Below are 18,013 nucleotides of genomic sequence, written 5' to 3'. Positions count from 1 at the left end.
CTATTCCGAATGCCATGACAGCCTTCAAGGACCTACTTCATCCAGGACAACTGCTGATAGACGGACAATACTACAGTCATGTGGTACATAAACAAGCAAGGAGGCACACATTTCTACCTCCTCTGCAGACAAGCCATGACTTTGTGGAACACAGCATTGCCTTATCAAGTACACCTGCAAGCACAATTCCTGCCAGGAAGGACAAATACCTTGGCAGATGAACTAAGAAGAAACCTCATGGATCCTCACGAGTGGAAACTAGATCCACAAATCTTCAGAATGATAACTGGGAAATGGGGATGCCCACACATAGATCTGTTTGCCTCCCCTCACAACTGCCAGCTACAAAGATTCTGCACTCGGACTTATCACGAACAAGCATGGAAAGTGGACGCCCTTTCATTCAGCTGGAAAGCCCTCTCCGTATATGCCTTCCCTCCTCTGCCTCTCCTCCCCAAGGTACTCCTAAAAGTCAGACAAGAGAAGCCAAAAATTATCCTGATTGGCCCCAGACTGGCCATGCCAGCACTGGTACCCAATCCTAAAGAGCTTGTCTCAAGGCCCAGCCTGGATATTGCCTCAAGTTCCTCATTTGCTGACCCAACAAAACATTCAGATCCTACACAGCCAACTCAGAACCCTATGTCTGGCTGCATGGTGGATAATGTAACCATTCAGAACACACCTCTCTCTAAAGCAGTTATGGATGCTATTTTGGAGGCCAGGAGGCCCAGCACCAGAAAATCTTATGCAGAAAAATGGAAGAAATTCTGTGCTTGGAACCAGGCACAAGGAATTGACACGCTTGTTCCAAATATTCCTCAGATTTTACAATACCCAACTGAGATGCTGGACAAAGGCCTATCCTTCTCATCAGTTAAGATCCATGCCTCTGCCATTTTAGCTCATTACAATACGGACCCACCTATTTTCTCTCATCCACTGCTAAGGCAGTATCTCAGAGGGGCCAAAAACATAAGACCTCCAAGGAGAGCTCCAATACCTACATGGGACCTCAATTTTGTCTTGGAAAAACACACACTGCCTCCTTTTGAGCCAGCCAATACAGCTGAGATAAAATACTTATCATGGAAAACAGCTCTTCTCCTAGCAGTAACTTCAGCAAGAGTCATCTCAGAATTACAGGCACTAATGGCTGTGGAACCTTTTATTATTTTCCACCCGGACAGGGTTTCTCTAAGGACAAACCCAACATTTATGCCTAAGGTAGTGTCCAGTGTGGCCCTTAACCAAACCATACATTTGCCTACCTTTTATCCAAACCTGCAGAATAAGGGGGAGAGACTTCTGCATTCTTTGGACATTCACAGACAGCTATGCTTTTACTTGGACAAGACTAAAGCTTTCAGAAAGACTGAGCAACTCTTAGTGGCATACGCTGCAGGATCACAAGGGAAAGCTATTTCAAAGCAGACTATTTCAAAATGGATAGGCCACTGCATTCGTTTCTGCTATTCACAACATGGCAAATAAGTGCCTAAGGGTATTAGGCCACATTCTACCAGAGCAGCAACCACTTCAGCCTTCCTCAGAGGAGTACCAACCAAGGACATTTTGGAGGCTGCAACCTGGACATCAGTGCACACTTTCACAAAGCACTACCACTTACCTCTGTACTCTAAATCCAGAGCAGGCTTTGCCACTGCAGTTCTGCAGGGCCTCATAGCCACTCCTAATTCTATTTAGGCCGAGCCACCCAACCACAGCTTTGGAATTCAACCCAAGTGTAATGACTGCAACAGTGAAACACTATGAACATAGTACAGTTGTGTACCTACCATAAATGTAGATGTTTGAGTGTATTCACTGTTGCGGTCCAGGTACCCTCCCACCCATCCCCCTTTCATTGCTAGGACTTATCTGTACTTCTCTATTCTATACAACCTATGTGGTGTATTTGCTTGTAGATGAAGTTTGTGCATGCTTTTTTATGATCAGAATTTTTTAGCCTACCCTTTTGGGGGCACCTGACATCTGGGGCAAGAAAAACTGAAGACAATGGCATCAGCTGCATCTTTTATACCCCTGGCGCACTGACGTCCGGGAAGAGGCGACAGCAACTGATGCCAGACCAGGACTTTGGAATTCAGGCTGACTGCAGGTAGCCTGCCAGCAGGATAACCCAAGTGTAATGACTGCAGCAGTGAATACACTCTTACATCTACATTTATGGTAGGTACACAACTGTACTTTCTATTCCCACACCAATTAGAGGGATTACTGACAATGTAGTGCAGCATGAGGAGGGTGATGCAGTCCTTAGTGTGTGCCCCTTTGGATAAGATGTCAAACCAAGGTTCCTTCTTCTTGAGTTAGTGGTAGCACAGGTGAATTTAAAAGATCCCATGGCATCCATTGAAAAGAGTAGGGGAAAGTTTCTAGATATCCTGACTAAATACCCCTAGCGGTATAAATAACCTCTGGTTTATCCAGAAAGAGGCAACTAGCCTAGTAGGACTAACCCCTCTCAGCAGAAGATAAATAAAATAAAAATAAATAATGGAAAAATATAAGCACATTATCAGAGAACATAAAATCCGTAGACTTTAATGAACTTTATTGCAAAATTCTACAATGCAAGGACTTTTGTTTTTGCTTAAGAAAAATGAGATGTAAGATATGTCATTGTTTAAATAATTGTTGTCATTAGTATGTTGGTTTTCTGTGTACTAGACAGAACACGTGATGAATGGAATTCAGAAAGTTGTGAATGGGTAATTCAGGTCTGAAAATAGGAATGCTCCTCCAAAATGGGGGCACTTGTGGTCTGTTCGTAGCTGTGCTACACGTTTATACTGCCTACTTTCATATTACATTAGGGTTGTAGCAACTCTCCAGTAACTCTGGAGCATCTGTGTTGGGCATGTACTACTCCAGTAAAGAACTGACAGAGCATCTGTTTTTTTAGTCCTACTTGCATTTACAAATGTAGTAGTAAGCGGATAACATGTTTATGTACTGCAAAGTTTGTTATATGAAGCCTGCACTTCAGATGATGAGCAGGTTCCCACTTTGCCTGTAGAAGGTACATTGACTGATAAAACATGTAGGAGAATGCATCTGAAGTATTAATTGATGTAAATGAAGTAACTGGTGGAGTGCATCATCCTAACCCTAAAGTGAGGTGTCTGTTGAAAAAAAAAAAGTGTGGGTGTATTACTAAACCATATAGATCACAGCACTGTGGTTAATAACACCTCAAACCACAACTTGCATGCTGTTGTCACAGAAATCTTGCCTGAAATCAGTTTGCCTGGCTTGTCATCCTGACCTTTCACTAGTCTCTGACCAATCATACAGCTGCATTTTAACAGTTCAGTGTTCCTATAGTTAGCATATATGTTGCATGTAAATGTGTTGCATTGATTTTAATGGCTTTGAAAGTTTGTGTGTAGCAGCAGCAGTAAACAGGACTAAACTGTGGTAAGTTTTTTGGCACATTTTTTAACTCTTCCCCAAGGAACTGAGTGCGCATTATAGATTGTAATGGAATCGGATCATCATTCTGCAGAATGGTTCTCAGCTGGGGTGCCTCATACACAGTGTCTGCATGTCCTCCTTGTATCCACATTTGTTTGTGAGTTTTTCCAGGTTTATTCACGTCCCCCAAAACATAACATAGGTGAATAGGTGATCCTTCAATTTGCATGTGCGTGTGTGAGAGATGCAGTAGACTCATGCCCCATACAAAATTACTTTTTGCCGTGTGCTTACTAAGTGCCAAGATAGACTGCATCTCACCTGTGACACTGAAATGGATTAAGTGAGGCAGTGAGAGAATGGATGATAATAGGCTATGATTTTTGGATTTCCATAGACAGGGGAGAAGACTAGACTTTGATTTTAGTGGTGTTCAAGCCATAGGAAGGTAAGTTACGTGGAATAGTGCTGTCCTCAAGTTTCACAACTTCATATTATGTTCACCTTTCCTATTACCTTTTGAGTTGCCATTTGTTTTATTTTGTCTATTGAGGGAGGTTGGCTGTGGCAGGAGGACTATTAAAATGGTGTAAATAACAGAGGTGCCAAGTCGGATGAGGATAGTTTGTGAGAGGACAGTTCACCGGAGCAGTGTAGGGAATGCTTATCTACATTTGCACATCACTAATTGAAGAGTCCTAGAGAACAGTCTAGTGACTTCTTGCAGATTTTGCTTTAGAAACTTATTCCATTTCCCAGACCTGTGCTTTAACTGTCCAGTCACTTTCATCTGTATAGTCACTTTTGATTGTGTATTTCGGCCGTAATCAGTTCAAAGGCTGAACTTCACACACACATGATTGTGGGGTCTGTATCTGCTAGGCACAATATCTACACAAGTATTTGTTCAGTAGAAACTTTACTACTGTTAGGTTACATTAGCCTGTGTGAAAGTATGAACAAAAATGCCTTGCTGACACTGATTGTGAGGGTATCCTTAATGCTGATGGCTATTGGAGCAGTTCAGCCATCAAGTCTGTTTAGGTAGCAAAATGGGAAGTGCATCTTGATGAACTTTACAAAAACTTAACAATATGCGACTCAGGTGATTTTGATCGAGGAGGACTTGGAAGGTGTGCTGCTTGCTTCTGTGTTTAGTTACCATACACTAGCATATTAAGTCAGTACTGTATAATATAAAGAAAACTGTATATGACCCTAGTACTTTGAGGGAGGTAAGATATATGGATTGAAAATAGTTGAGGAGACCCTGAGAGAAGATTGAATCTTACTGGTTGCATAAGAAAGTTAAATTTATTCAAAAAAAATGCTTTGTTCTTTTGAAGCTGTTTTTTCTTTCACCAGGAGACAAATTAATGAAAATTGGAGAGGAGGATGATCAAGGATGGTGTAAAGGGCGACTCGATGATGGGCAGGTTGGACTTTATCCTGCTAATTATGTTGAAGTTGTCGACTCATGATAATTGAACCCTTTTCCAATTCGGGAAGATAGTTCCACTACCTTTGCTGATGGACACTTTTATCTGAGTGATTGCCAGCAGTTTCACCTCCTTTGGACAGAACATTGACCTTTTTCTTTAAATTTATATATGTCTTTATGTATAATGTAAGATTATGTATCTTAATCTGTATTTTAATTTCTGGAGTCTTTAGACTGGTTGATGCTTGGAAAAGTGCAGACTAAACCTATAACACAAACTAACTTGCTCTCCAGCTTGGGTAGCTGTAGAACTTGTTTCCGTTTTTACTGCGATTGCTGTCATTTTCCTGTATGAAAAGCTTAGAAACAGGTTTAATTTTTTAGTACATGCATTAGGTACATGCTGGCTATTAAAAAAAAAAAATTCAAAACTGCTAAGATTCCATTTTGAACAGTTTTGTACTGATGCTAAGATTCAACGGGTCATTTTCTGGGGGGGTGGGAATGGACAGCAGAGATTGTGCTGCAACTCTGAAGATTCCAGTCTGATATGAAACGAATTCACTTTACAGCTTCAGTGGAAATTGTTTGACTGCAGATGCCTTCTATTCTGAAAGTGTACAATATGCTCATCCTGATTAATTTGCTAAGTATTTGGCTTTATCAGTCCAAGTCTGCTGCTAATTATTTTATCCCATAAAAGAAGCATGTTGTCACTTTGTGGCAACAACGGGACATTGTTGAGGAAAACACTATAGCAAGACGTGTTGCTTTTGGAGAAATCACAGTGGGAAAATTAGTTTCCATCACTGCATTTCTCAGGATTCTACAGGATGACAGCTGTACTCTTCTACCTGCAGCTCAAGATGAGTGTGCACGTTTAGCGGCCATGCAAGCAGAAACTACATGCATGGTTTAAATGCCCTTTTGTTGATACTGAGATGAATCATTGCATGTAGCTGTGTTTTTGTGTAGTAAGATAGAATGAAGTGGATTGAAATGGATTGTCATAATTAAGGACTCTGTGAAGTTTGCCTGGTTGCTAGTAGAAGGGATGGAGGAAGCCGATTGTAGAGGGACATTCTGAGACCCTGAATGTTTTCCCACCAACTTCTTGCCTAAGTAGTAGGTTGAAATCATTGTGCATTTTACTTGAGCAAACTGCTTCAACGTACTGAGTAAGCTTTATATTCCACCATTGTTATTTCCAGCAGTACCACATGTTGTGACAGTGGCTGAATCATAAACTAGAGAGTCTGAGGTTTGAAATCCATGAGCACTTATCTTTTTTATGACTAACCTTTCACTTGTCTGTTAATTCCTTAAGTGATTCATTTCATAATTGTTGGGCAAGTACTCCATTAGTTTAACCCAGATGATGTGATTCACACACTATTGCTAGAAGGTGTAGCATTTCAAATGAAAGAAAAATAAAACTGTCAAAACAGCTGCTTAGCAGAACTAAAAAAAAAAAAAACTTCCACGAAATGCCATACCAGTGACCATTTATTGACAAACAGTTGCTGAGAAATATTTTTGTGGAAGTGGTTTCTTAATCTAACTGTTTCAAATTGGGAAGAAGTGAAACATTGCAAGCATTTTGGAAGTCAGGTAGTGCATGACTTTCACATGTTCCACCATTGCAAAGCACTGCGGAGTTGGGAGACGAGCTTTTTGATGGAGGGTTAAAGCCCTCTGTTGTACAGTGTTTCAGATTCATTGTTCTACACTATCAGATTAAGCATTTTAGGAGAAGAGAAGCATATCCCATCATTTTTCTTGGCTTACTGTGTAGTACTGCCCATACCTAGTAGTGATGTTAACTGAAGCCTGCAGATAGAGGGTTTGTGGCAGGTGGTGACTGCACATCATTTGTCACCAGCGCTAAGTTTTGATGGGTTTGTGGCAGGTGATGCTTGCATATCATTAGTCACCAGCATTAAGTTTTTATGGGTTTGCGGAAGGTGATGCTTGCACATCATTTGTCACCATCACCAAGTTTTGATGGATTGTGGCAGATAACACTTGCACATCATTTGTCACCAGTACTAAGTTTTGATCTGTTTGGCTCGTGATTTACATTGCACGATACGTCAGCTTGACATGTGTAAACTGCAGTTTTATTCAGTAATATTTGTTACACACATATTCGGACTGAAGGGCAGCCATTTCATATGTTTTATAATATTCTATGCATGACTGAGAAGCCTGCAGTTAGCCTCAAAGTATTCTTTGTTTGTTTTTTTCTCCGAGTATATCCCATGTTCCAATTGATTGCACATAATCTGTTTGCTAGAGTGCTTCTTTAAATTAAAAAAAATTGAAATAATATTAATCTGCTTTACTGGGACTGTCCAGGGTGCTTTGCCCCTTTTATTCCTCTTATTTATAAGCAAGGGAGTGGCAACTTCCCCATCTATTAATGGAAGTATGGTTCACTTGCTTGTCCATCACTGGATAATTTGCCTTTCTGCAGTCATGTGTTTGTGACTCAGCATGAAAGTTCATCTGCTGGATTTCAGTCCTTCAGCTTTCACCTTCATCCACTCATCCCTTTGGAAGATTGACATGACTTAAATGTCTGGTATCCATCCGTTGTTTAGGCGCTGTTTTAATGTGTGATGATGCTGTGAATTAAATCCACTGAAAGCCACTTTAATACCAGTGGAATTTGCCCTTGACCCAACTGTTATGCAAGCATGGAGTTGGTGTATATTTTAGAGTATGGGATAGAGTACATAGGGTTTTCCCCTTGCAGAAGTCATCTGTGGTTCACTGAAAGTGGTTTCCTGGCATGACAGTTCTTTTGGTGGATGATTCTGCCTGTCTAGAATCTTCTGTCTGTACCTCTTGTATACTAATCAGAGGCTCTAAGTAATTTGAGTTTTGTACTACCGGTCCATCTAAAAGCAGCGAGTGAAGTCTGCAGTCTTCAAGCTATAGTGATTTTGACACTTTTCCTCTTCCAAAAGTAAGAGCTTGCAACTTTGTATAGTTTTTGGCAATGACTACATTACAGCACCGGCTACTAAGGCAGATGCATGTGTGATTTCTTAGTCAGATTTGAACTAGTAAACTAGCAGAGATGAAAATATTTTATCCCTGTTTCCAAAGTGTACATTAAAGTATCTTCAGTCTGCTGGAAACCATCTTTCAGCTAACTTAGCCACTAACATTTTATGTTCCTGACTTTGTGGGTGGTCTACAAGTCCCTGATGTTTTTTTCATTCTTTTTGTATATATAATATACATTTTATCTTTGATATATTTGCTTTTATATAACTGCTGTGGAAATTACTATTGCTGACAAGTTAGTGTTTTTTTCAACCAGGAAAAATAAGTGAAGTTTTAAGCTGCTTATCAGACTGAGACAGGAGCTGCATGTTCCATAGCCATTAGATTTTCCATCTGCTGTGTGGGCTGTCAGAAAAGCCACATTAAAACCTGGGAATATGCAGCTTATAGATGGTATTCTAGTTTGTAAAGTAAATGGTAGCTTTAAGTACACAATTGTGTGTGTGTGTGTGTGTGTGTGTATGTATATATATATATATATATATATATATATATATATATATATATATATATATATATATACATACATACATACAAAGAGAGAGAGAGATTGCCCTCTATACTGCTCATTTCAGTCATAGGGTTACTAATGCATTTTAAGGTATTAGCAGAGTTATGTACATACAAAAAAATCATAAAATCAGTACTGCATGATCAAAGACTTGATATCTTTTTTTTGTACAAAGTATTTTTCAGATTGCACATTGCATTTTAAATGAAGATTGGTTTTGAATATTATTAAAACTATAATAAAAATCTGTGTACACAACAAAAGCAGCAATTTATTTTATTTTTATTTTTCTGGAAAACAAGATCTGGGATAGTATCCATTGAAAATGCTAACTGAAGTAAATGCATAGATTTATGTTAATGCCCTGCATTCCAGTGTTTAGTATTGTGTGGCAACAACCACATCTGTATCATGAAGTCATTCTTACCTGGTTTAGCAAGCTGGTCCATAAATCTTTTCAACTATAACCCACTCTAATGCTAATACAGGTTGAGTTGCGCTTTCAAACCGAAGTTTACATATTAAGCAGTTGTGCATGGTTTATTACCATTATTTTATAAACTAATAAAAGGTGATATGTTAATACTACACTTGTACATTAGAAGCAAAAATATGCAACAGAATTGCATTTAGATGTAGCAGGCTAGCTAAACTTATTTTAGTACTGACAACCACTAGCAAAGCAGACGGACAATTTATAAAGCTAAAGATCATAAAGACATTGAGATTAGGGGAAGGGAACCATCCCATCACCAGTGGAGTCCATGCCTTTGTACTAAGACCACTCATTTTCAGCATCTTTTTCTCAGAAGTCAAACTGAAGTATCTATCTCAGTAAATATTTAGGCAGCTGAAAAGCTGAAAGAATTATTCTGGAACAAGATGACATCACCTCCATTCAAGTGGCAGTTGACACACAAGAACAGGAAAGTAGAAATGACTGCACACTCATTGCTAAACAATGCAGCATTCAAGCATTTGGCAACGCCATCACTTAGGCTTTTTATATGCTGACAGATGAGTAAAAGTTTGAAAAAAAAAAAAAAAGTAAGACATCTTCATGTCCTTGTATTGGTTGATGTTTCATTTGACATTTGTATAGTTGCTGGTGCCTGCTAAGTCTATAAGATGCTACTCTAATCCTCTGAGGTCAACCAGCCATGCCAGACAGGTAAATATCCTCTTGTTTACAGCTCTTATAAGACCATTTCTAGAATACTGAACCCTGTTCTAAACCCCACACCATCTGATGCAGTTGGAGAAGGTACATATTTCTTGCAAAGCGAATGGACGGACTTAAATGCCTGTCCTGTAGCCAAAGACTACAGCAACTCGCTCTGTTCTGTGTGTCGTATAGGAAACCTGTGCTGGATGTAGAGCAGTAAAGAACCCCTTACTGTGCGAGACCCTTTGCCTAGAATACCAGATAATGACCTGTGCACAAGGATACCTCGCCTGAATGATTAATATCAGCCATACCATGAAACATGGCGGTTTTGTATCTGACTCCCTAAGTGGATTAGAAACATTTAATTGCTTGTATCTTACTATTTATATCCATGGTCAAAAGCTTCCAGCTTCTCATTTTTTTTCTTTTATCATGTGTGTCTTCCTACATTTTCTTGCTTGTCATGACAAAATTCCTTTTTAATCCATGCATCTAATACCTCTTTGCCCTTAAATTGGTTTATCAATACCATGTGTGTGTGCACACATAGTTTACCACTATAGCCCTCATTTCATCTTCATTTATTTTATGTCCTTAAAAGGATCAAAATGAACAACAACACTGAAATGCCCTTTTTTGATTTATCAAGTACAAAATGATGCCATCTGTGAACAAGACCAATTCTTGATTACAATACTAGTATTTTTAAAGGTGATAAAGGATAATGGAAACATACAAGCGAAGAGTGTGTGTTGAGCAGATGGAAGAGAGTACTTTGAGGGGTTGATGAATGAAGAGAATGAGAGGGAGAGAAGGTTGGATGATGTGGGGATAGTGAATCATGAAGTGCAATGGATTAGCAAGGAGGAAGTAAGGATAGCTATGAAGAGGATGAAGAATGGAAAGGCTTTTGGTCCAGATGACATACCTGTGGAAGCATGGAGGTGTTTAGGTGAAATGACAGTGGAGTTTCTAACCAGATTTAATAAAATCTTGGAAAGTGAGAGGATGCCTGAGGAATGGAGAAAGTGTTTTGGTACCGATTTTTAAGAATAAGGGTGATGTGCCGAGCTGTAGTAACTACAGAGGGATTAAATTGATCAGTCACAGCATGGAGTTATGGGAAAGAGTAGTGGAAGCTAGGTTAAGAAGGGACGTGATGATTAGTGATCAGCAGTATGGTCTCATGCCTGGAAAGAGCACTACAGATGCAATGTTTTCTCTGAGAGTGTTGGGGAATTACAAAAAAGGTCAGAAGGAGTTGCATTGTGTTTTTTTAGACTTAGAGGAAGCATATGGCAGGGTGCCTAAAGAGGAGTTGTGGTATTGTATGAGGAAGTCGGGAGTGTCAGAGAAGTATGTAAGAGTGGTACAGGATATGTACAAGGGTAGTGTGACAGTGGTGAGGTCTGCGGTGGGAGTGACTGATGCGTTTAAGGTGCAGGTGGGATTGCATCAAGGATCAGCTCTGAGCCCTTTCTTATTTGCAATGGTGATGGACAGGTTGACAGATGAGATCAGACAGGAGTCCCCGTGGACTGTGTTTGCAGATGACATTGTGATCTGTAGTGAGAGTAGGGAACAGGTGGAGGAGACCCTGGAGAGATGGAGATATGTTCTAGAGAGCAGGACTAAGAATATATGTGTGTGAATGAGAGGGAGGATAGAGGAATGCTGAGGATGCAAGGAGTAGAGGTGGTGAAGGTGGATGAGATTAAATACTTGGGATAGTAGTTCAGAGTAATGGTGAGTGTGGAAGATAGGTGAAGAGAGTACAGGCAGGATGGAGTGGGTGGAGAAGAGTGTCAGGAGTGATTTGTGACAGATGAGTAAGAGTGAAAGGGAAGGTCTGAAAGAGGGTAGTCAGACCAGCTATGTTATATGGGTTGGAGACTGGCATTGACAAAAAGGCAGGAGTTAGAGCTGGATGTGGCAGAGTTAAAAATGTTAAGATTTGCACTGGGTGTGACGAGGGTGGACAGGATTAGGAATAAGTATATTAGAAGTTCAGCCCACATTGGAAGGTTTGGAGACAAAGCCAGAGGCAAGATTACTTTGGTTTAGACATGTGCTGAGGAGGGATGCGTATATTGGGGGAAAAGATGCTAAGGATGAAGCTAACAGGAAAAGAGGAAGGCCTAAGATAAGGTTTATGGATGTGGTGAGAGAAGACATGTATGTGGTTGGTGTGACAGAGCAAGATGCAGAGGACAGGAAGAAATGGAAACAGATGATCCGCTGTGGCGACCCCAACGGGAACAGGCAAAAGAAGATGATATTAGTATTTTTAAATTTGAGAGTCCCTTATTGTCTTTGCCAGTGGCTTTAATTATAAAGCAAATAACAGTGGGGAAAAAAAACACCCCTGTCTGGTTCCTGTGCTCAAACACCGCTTGTTAGAGTAGAAGCTCCTGCCTTAATAGTTCCCTGACCTTTCAGATATCTTCCTAATTAACCTCAGCATTTCCATTCCCTGATAGAATAATATCATTGCCCCACTCATAAAATCCCCATCTGACTATCGCATGGTTTCTGTCTCGATGCACCAACAATAGCAGTAATGTCTTATACTTGCTTCCGTATGAATCATCTTTGTTCTGTTAATGTTGTCAAATGCTTGCTCTCCCTCCCCAAAAACCACATTGATCAATATCTATCAGTCTGGGAGCTGGAGGTGTGAAGTGCCTGCTGGAATCCAAGCATTAGATTATCTGAGACTCACAAGCCTGAACTTGTTTCATCAGTAAGAATGTCTATATCCTCCTATGTTGTCAGCTGTTCAGCTTTCCTTGTTGCAGTGTTACTCTCCTGTCCTGTCACCTTATATAGCCTCTGCCAGAAGACGTCCTATCCTGTCACCTTATCATACAACCTCTGCCAAAAGACGCTTTTTCAGATTTTGTGGTGGTATAGTTCCTCACAGCTTTGACACTTCATTAAAAGTACTGCATTATTGATACTCCATCAGTCTCATGTGCTTCTGTGATTTTATGAGACTGTCATCCTTAATGCCATCAGTCATTGTAACCTCATCTACAACCCTGGCTGGTACTCTGCAGTTGTTATGCTGTAGCTAAAAAACAGGGCAGTGGCTATCAGTTTTCCACAGTCAGTCTCTGATCTTTATACCTTTCTTCAAATGTTTTGCCCAGGGATGAAGCACTTTGATCAGCTTCAACTATTATGAACAATCATGAAGACCCAGAAATGCTTTCCTGAATATTCCCCTGGCTGTGGATGTGTTTAACCTTCTCTGTTTTTAACTGGTCATCAGCCCGTCTGTCCATTTCCTTCCAGGCAGTTTTCCAGAAAATGACATGTACCTAATTTTTAAATGTTTTTATTGGATTGCTTGTAAATTTTGGTTTAATCGATGGTTTTAGTATGAGATTAGTATTCCTTTGTGCCTGATTATTAAAATCAAAAGGAAGGGAGAGTTCCCCACTGCCAAATTCCTGGGATTCAGAATTTGATATTAAAGATAGTCTATTTGCAATCACAACCTAGGGTATATTATGATAATGAAGAAAACATGCCACTGAGCTCCCATCTGGAGGACATTTTCCAAAGTCTGATGAGGGGGGTGCTTAAAGTGGAATTTTAAGGAAATTCTGTAGTGGAAAATATGGAACTTCTAGGAAATGAGTAGCCAATGCCCCTAGTAGTCTAAGTTTCAAGCCTTTGAGGCAACATTCCTGGATCAGACTTCCAGTCTGTAAATGCCTAGTAGATCCTAGAGTGCCTAGTAAGTACTTTTACACATTGATGAATGCTAATACTAGAGAGCACTGTGCTGTTAAGGCAAGACAAGCAGGCAAACAGAAATTAAGCAGGAAGTTGATGGGAATTGGCTGCAATAAGAGGTATTTCAGGTCCATTACTCTGTTGGGAGTTTAGAGTCCCTGACCTTCGAGTAAAAATGGGAAGTTGAGTTTCTAAGGCAAGTCAAATAATATCAGTGTCTCCAAAGTATGAAGGCTCACTGAAACCAAATGGGATGAAGAATAGTGTACTGGATGTTAAGCCTTGTAAAACTGAAATGCACATTAAAGTGGCCAGACAGAGCTTGAACTGTTAATCTTTTCTGGATTTTAAAAATGCTATGATGAAATACTGATTTTTTTCTCATTTCCATATTTTTTGTTTGCCAGAAGTCAAATGTTTGTATCTGTAAATAACATGATTAAAGATAAAGAATTGCGGAAAAAAAAAGGTTCCTTAGATACCCCAAAATATTACATTGATGGAGAATGCAGGCAAAAAAAATAATGAAATGTGATTTCTTAAATTTATTTAGAAACTGTTCTGTCCCATCTAAACATAGAATCTATACTACAGTAGAAGTTGCTGACTGCTTAAAAAAGAAGTGAGTGCTACATATTAAAGTGGTAGGAGCTGTGTTGCCTGTAAAGCTTTGAAGTTTTCTGAAATTGAGGTGCTGCTAAACCCTTATGAACATACACGAATATTTACTGTGATCAAAAGATGCTCATGACAGTAAAAATGATTACTACGGGGAGCTGAGTGTTCTAATATGGAAATGTGCTCTGGACTAAAACCTTCATGGCACCACTGAAAACGGTTGTCTTAGTGTGTTGTTCTGCTGGTCAATCCAAAGTCCTGTGAGTACTAAACTGTAGCTGCTGAATCATGTACAAAATGGCAAGATTACTTGAGGTTTTAGTAAGTTTCAATAATGTTTTTCAAGAGAGGAGTACAGCCACTCCTCAACATCTGCTTGGCCTCTTGGAGTGGCATGAATTCTCTGACCAACATCTATTCAGCATGCAACAGTAAGATGTTCATCATGTTTCACTGTTGCAGTCATTACACTTGGGTTATCCTGATGGCAGGCTACCCGCAGTCGGCCTGAATTCCAAAGTCCTGGTCCGGCGTCGGTTGCTGTCTCCTCTTCCCTGACGTCAGTGCGCCAGGGGTATAAAAGATGCAGCCAACGCCATTTTCTTCAGTCTTTCTTGCCGTGCAGTGCCCTAAGTAAAAGCAGTTTGCAAGTGCCGGTCAGCCGACTCCTGAGATTTTCAAAACCAAATTTTAGATCCGAAGTCTTCATTAAAGCTAAGTACCCCATTGGGGAAACTTTTTTCTTGCTCCAGACTGATGTCAGAAAAAGTTAACATTTGTATTTCTTGTGGGAAGCAAATACCTCATAAGGATTTTCATTCTTACTGTATTCCTTGCCTAGGCCCTGACCAAGACGTTGCTAGCTGTCTGTTTTGTGCTAGATTTAACCATTGCACTATTGAGCGTCTGTACGATTTTGCCTTTCATTACTTTGGCTGAAGATTTAATTATATAATGCCGTTGGAACAGCCGATGACTGGAGTTTACAAAAAGTGCAAGGAAAAAGAAAAGGACAGGCATCCGAGGTCCAAAACCGACGAGGCCTCTGCTAGGCCAGTCGCCTGTTCACCGGTTCTCAGTGAGGTGCTTTCACAGCCCCTGACGCCCGCTACCTCAGAGCCACAGGCTGCTTCTGACTCCCACGTGGAGCCGACTAGGCCTCTGGATACTCAAGGTACTGGACACTCGGAAACTATTCCCTCAGATGGGTCCAGAGCCGCTAAGCAGGTATCGGCTTCTGAGGGTGTTTTCAGACCTACACAGTTATATGTAAAGCCAACCTCAGCTTCAAAGGCAAAGACTAAAGCAGCTCTAAAGACAAAGAAACAAGTACAGCATTCTCCTGCACAGACTTCCATACCTAAAAAAAAAGATGCTTAAAATGGCCGAAGACCTAATTACTTTGATCAGGGGTTCCCATCCCCCTCCTGATAAGAGGCCTAGGCAAGAGACAGAATATGAATCTTCAGATCAGATTTCCATTTCCTCTGACTCCTCTTCTGAACAGGGATACTCCCTTCCTCCCTATGAGGATTCTGATGCTGAAGAGTCTATTCCTTCAGCCTCTCCTCCTGAGGATTATTCTTTTGGGGAAACCCTTCATACTATGAGGGAGCACTTTCACTGGGAGAGCCAAGATTACTCAGAATCTAAGAAAAGGCTCAGAGACTTTCTTTTACTACCTCAGCACAGACCTCTTGCTATTCCACCTACTCTAGACATAGTAGATGTATTTTCAGAGTCCAGCCTGTCTCCTGACTCTTTACCCCCTTCGCCGGTTAAGCCAGACAGATACTACAGGGTTCCAGATTCCCACAAATTTTTATATAAAAGCCCTGTTGCTGACCCAGAACCTATATCTCAGGGTCCCAAAGGGGTCAAGGCTTCCACTGCGAAAAACTCTGTCCCCTCTGATAGGGATTCTAGGGCACTGGACAGATGGGGGGAAAAAGTTTACACTTCTACCTTGGCAGTAGGGTTTTAAATTGTCAGTTTCATATGCTTAAATATCAGCAACATTTAATGTCACTGCTAAAACAGAAAATATTGACAAATTCTGAATGTCCAGATAACAAGGAAATGCAGGATTTATTGCATGCAGCTGAACAAGTGGGAAAGCATATTTTGCAATGTGGTTTTGATTCACTGGAGGCCTCTTGCAGGGCCGCTGTTACGGGTACTGTCATTAGAAGGCATGCTTGGTTAAAGGAATGAAATCTGCCTGATCATGTTAAAGCAAAACTATTGGATGCTCCTTTACAGCATGATACTTTGGTGTAAAGGCAGAAGAGGTGTTTATGGAGGATAAAGCAAAATCTATGCAGACAGTTAAGGATTTCTTACAGGTACAACCGACCACCCAGATTTAGCAGGAACTGGCCTTCAAAGAATTGGTCCTTTCCAGTGTCAGACAGGCCACAAAGAGACGGATACAGATGCCCTAGAGACAGATCACAGCCCCGAGGCTCATACAGGCCTAAACAAATGGGGTTCTTCTACCTCCAAAAGCAGAGAAGACAAATCACAGCCATATAGAAAACAGTCCCAATGACTTTCATTTACCAATACCAAGCACTTTTCTTTTGGCAGCCCCCTTAGGGGGAAAACTAGCACTTTTTTTCACAAAATTGGTATATAATCACCCAGGACAAATGGGTCTTGAATATAGTGTCCCAAGGCTACAGGTTCCACTTTCACACCCTGCCAAAGGCAAAAGGTATGCCAGACCTGCCACAAAATCAATGGTCAGAGGCACAAAAGCAAGTTACATCCCTCATGGACATGAGGGCCATTCAGCGAGTACCATAGCAAGAGCAGGGACAAGTATTTTACTCTACTATTCTTGGTACCCAGAAAGGACAAAGCCTGGAGACCAATACTGGTCCTGTCTATTCTAAACACTTTTCTGGATGTTCCAAAATTCAAAATGTTGACTCTGCAGCAGCTTCTGCCCATGCTGGGCAAGAAGGCTTGGCTTGTAACTTTGGACCCAAAAGAGGCATACCTGCATGTCCCAATCAGACAATCTTGCAGACGATACCTCAGATTCATAGCTGGATCAATGCACTTACCAATTCTCTGCACTGTCCTTTGGTTTATCTACTGCACCCAGGGTCTTTACAAAATGCCTGGCACCAGTAATTGCTTTCTGCAGACAAAGGGGAATTCAAATATACCCTTTACTGGATGATTGCCTTATTCAAGCAGAGAACAAAGACATTCTACTGAGGCATCTGGCGTTTGTAAAAAGATTACTAATTTGCCTAGGCTACACGGTAAACGAAAAGAAATCAAAACTAGTACCCTCTCAAGAGATAATATTCCTGTGTGCAAGCTTAAATACAACTGCCCAGATGGCTCATCTCATGCCAGACAAACAAAGGCAACTGACTTACTTCGAAATGTTGGCAACAAAGACCCAGTTATCTGCAAGAAAAATTCTGCAGGCTTTGGGCTTCATGGCATCCTGCATTCTACTAATTCCATATGCAAGACTGCATATGAGGAAACTACAATAGTATCTAAAAAGTGTTTGGACTCAACATTGTCACAGCCTGGAAACATTAATTACCCTCATTCCCTGCCTGCAACCGGAGTTTCAATGGTGGGCACAGGCCTGTCACCACAACAAGGGACAGCCATTCACTGTACACATGGCCAGGCAGACACTAACAACAGATGCATCAAATTATGCCTGGGGAGCCCACATGGCAGAAAAATTTATTCAGGAAGCATGGTCAGTAATCCAAATGCATCTTCATATCAATCAAAAAGAGATGCTAGCTATTCAGAATGCCATGACAGCCTTCAAGGAACTACTTCATTCAGGACCACTACTGGTAAAGACGGACAATACTACAGTCATGTGGTACATAAACAAGCAGGGAGGCACACATTCCTACCCCCTCTGCAGACAAGCCATGACTTTGTGGAACACAGCATTCACTTATCAAGTACACCTGCAAGCACAATTCCTGCCAGGAAAGACAAATACTCTGGCAGACGAACTAAGCAG

General features: G+C 40.7%; 1 protein-coding gene across 6 annotated transcripts in view; it reads left to right on the top strand.

The window, feature by feature from the left end:
• Positions 1–8,731, top strand: part of PACSIN3 (protein kinase C and casein kinase substrate in neurons 3) — a 324,322-nt gene extending 315,591 nt beyond the window's left edge. For 4 of the 6 annotated variants that reach the window (XM_044082695.1, XM_044082694.1, XM_044082693.1 and 1 more), the window contains one exon: positions 4,807–8,731. In XM_044082695.1, the coding sequence (XP_043938630.1) occupies positions 4,807–4,922 (116 nt within the window). In that variant the 3' untranslated portion in view covers positions 4,923–8,731. The remainder of the gene's footprint in view (positions 1–4,806) is intronic. The other 2 variants (XM_044082698.1, XM_044082697.1) reach the window with 1 other exon arrangement.
• The last annotated feature ends 9,282 nt before the right edge of the window (positions 8,732–18,013 follow it).

Source organism: Protopterus annectens, chromosome 9.part0 (genome assembly GCF_019279795.1).
Source record: "Protopterus annectens isolate FY-2018-M chromosome 9.part0, PAN1.0, whole genome shotgun sequence".
Classification (NCBI taxonomy): Eukaryota; Metazoa; Chordata; order Ceratodontiformes; family Protopteridae; genus Protopterus; species Protopterus annectens.
This window is presented reverse-complemented; position numbering and strand designations above follow the sequence as displayed.